The 2912-nt window shown below is 33.7% G+C and overlaps 1 protein-coding gene across 1 annotated transcript; it reads left to right on the forward strand.

Moving 5' to 3' along the window:
- Positions 1 to 343: 343 nt before the first annotated feature.
- LOC129580200 (peptide transporter family 1-like) lies at positions 344 to 2907 on the forward strand (the record flags this gene model as incomplete). The annotated part of the gene is made up of 5 exons (XM_055470408.1): positions 344 to 907; positions 1790 to 1927; positions 2002 to 2505; positions 2561 to 2646; positions 2725 to 2907. Coding segments are annotated over exons 1-5 (942 nt in total), but the record flags the coding sequence as incomplete, so codon positions are not given.
- Between the last annotated feature and the right edge of the window lie 5 nt (positions 2908 to 2912).

The raw sequence follows: 2912 nt of genomic DNA on the forward strand, positions 1-2912 counted from the left end.
AATCGCATGCTGTTATTTTTGAAGTACATGTCAAAGAATGTAATATTCGGATCATAAATTTATTTTTGGAAACAAAAATTTATGAATAAATTGCATTGCACATTTAAAATTGAAATGAGATGCGTGATTGTTAGGAAGAAAATATATTTTTTTATTTCAATATATTGAAATCTATAAAAAGCAATGGTTCCATGGCTATTTCTACAATACTGAAGCTTAATTACTAATCAATGATCATTCTATCAAGTTCTCTTAGAATATCTTCAGTTCCACCACTTTTGCAGATGAAACATTCATTCATACGGAACCAGCAATTTGATCGATGATCTTTTCGAAACAATACACTTCCTTCAAATATTTTATTATCGGGGCAAAATTCCCACACTCTTTTATTTTTCTTTTGCTTTGTCTGGGGAACTTGTCCATATCGGATGTGACAGCATTCGTTTACGACGTAAGCGACACACGGAGACAGATGGTCAATGATAATATACCAATTGATTATGATGGACTCATTGAAAATATTATCAAAGACGATAATCTAATCTCCTGATAATCTATCAAGTGTGATTTATCATCAAAGATACAGGGTGTCGATGCAATTGAGCAATCGCTTAAAACAAGCGATCACATTTTGAAATCGTCAGTTGATTTTTAAGCGTTGAAGGAATCAGATGGAAGTGTAAAGATCTAACTTAAGTGAAGTGTTACAACAATATTTCTCTATAAAAAAAGTTGCTCAGTGACTTCGTTTTGATTAGGCAATTCAAAAAACGAGAGCTGATTTTTTTTACATTTCGAATAATGAATATATGAAAAAATAATCTAGAAAAATAAACAGATTAATTCCGAAATACTTTATTATAACGAATAAAAATGGGAAATTCCGATGAGCAGATGACCGATGGTAAGTAATCTAACCAGTAAAGGTTCCTCATTTTGAATAAAATTTTTACAAATGCCATATGCGTTCGATAGGACTTTCCCAAAGACACTTTTTGGAAATGTCCAGTCGTTTAGAAGTTATGGCCTCCGGAAAAATCGGGGTTGCCAACTTTGAGCCCCCCTAAAACCACCCCTCGGGGAAATCGCAACGAAAAGAAATATTGTTTCGGAAGTTTTGAGGGATGCCCTATCGAATGCATATGGGCATTTGTAAAAATTTTATTCAAAATGAGGGACCTTTACTGGTAAGTACTTCAACTACAATTATTGAATCATCAAGGAGAAACATTTTTCAATCAAAGCAATCTATTTTGAGAATCCGACATTCATTGTTCAATTTTTATCACATAATTTTATTTTCTTAGTTGAATTAACACACGAGTAACGGGCAAATAAACTTTATATCGGTAAAAATATGCAAAATCTACTAAATCCCGACAATTAAAAAACTTTGACATCAGTCATGTATTTTTTCCAATATCTTTACTGTACTACTGCAAGGTAGTAAAAAAAATCTCTGACTGAATTATATTTTTTAATACTGCAAAGGAAAACTGGGTTTAATAAAAATAATTAGACAAATTAATAATTGGTAATTTCTTTCACGTCTTTTCACGAGGCAATCGCGTGTTCGTAAACGTAATTTAGTTTGATCTCTTTATCAGTAAATTCATAACATTTGTGGTTCTTTATTGAGTACAATCAACACGAGCAGCTCCACGTGAAACTATGAGTTAAAGTGTTTGAAGTGAAATACTTCAACTGTTGTAAATCATTGCTTCGATTATAGTTCAGTCATTCATAAATCCGTTAATATTGCCATTTAATTTGTCTGACATTTCAGGTTCAAATGAACAAAATAATTCAAGAACGTTATCAACTGTTGAAAATGCTGCACCACAAAAACTTCCCTATCCGAAACGTGTATTTTTTATCATCGGCAATGAATTTTGCGAACGATTCAATTTTTATGGAATGAAAGGTAAATATATATATTGTGTACTTTAACGACCTAATTTAATCGTACTAGCAACAATATTATGTATATTTTGATAGCAATTTTGGTACTTTACTTCAAAAACAAATTGGGTTATTCTGATAAAAATGCAACTGTGGTGTATCATATGTTTGAGATGTTTGTGTACTTTATGTGCATCTTTGGCGGTATCCTTTCTGACGTCTGTTTTGGCAAATTTAACACAATTTTGTATTTATCAATTGTTTACTCGATCGGAAGTGTTATTGTGTCAATTGGATCGATTCCAGTCATCGATTTTTCACCCGAAATTGCACTGTACATTGGGTTGACTTTTATCGCACTTGGCAGTGGTGGGATTAAACCATGCGTCTCATCCTTCGGTGGTGATCAATTCAAAATGCCGGAGCAAGCAGCCCAAATCGCCACATTCTTCTCATTGTTTTACTTCTCAATCAATGCCGGCTCGCTCATATCAACAACAATCACTCCGATTTTACGAGCAGATGTACATTGTTTCGACGACAATGATTGTTTCCCACTTGCCTTCGGAGTGCCGGCTATTTTGATGGTTGTATCCTTAGGTAAGTTTCCTTTTTGTTAATTTGAAGATCCTCTCATTTTCATTTCGAATTTCAGTATTTTTCATTATCGGAAAGTCATCGTATACATACGCAAAAACTGCCGAAGAAAACATGATCATTCGCATGTTTAAATGCATTACGGTATGAAATTGTGAAAAACTTCCCTGAACTTCATTAGAATGTCAAGACTACATGAATTAAATTGGTTTTTATTTTCAGAATGCGATCTCCACCAAGTATCGGGAAAGAAGTACCAATCCCCGTGAAAATCTCCTCGACTATTCAATAGACAAATATGGAGCTCAGTTGGTTAGCGAGACGAGAGTTATGCTGAAAATTCTTCTGCTCTATTTGCCCTTGCCATTCTTCTGGTCTCTATTCGATCAACAAGGCTCTCGATGGACATT

Source organism: Sitodiplosis mosellana, unplaced genomic scaffold (genome assembly GCF_009176505.1).
Source record: "Sitodiplosis mosellana isolate CC-2019 unplaced genomic scaffold, AAFC_SMos_1.0 Smas_scaffold_7266, whole genome shotgun sequence".
Lineage (NCBI taxonomy): Eukaryota > Metazoa > Arthropoda > Insecta > Diptera > Cecidomyiidae > Sitodiplosis > Sitodiplosis mosellana.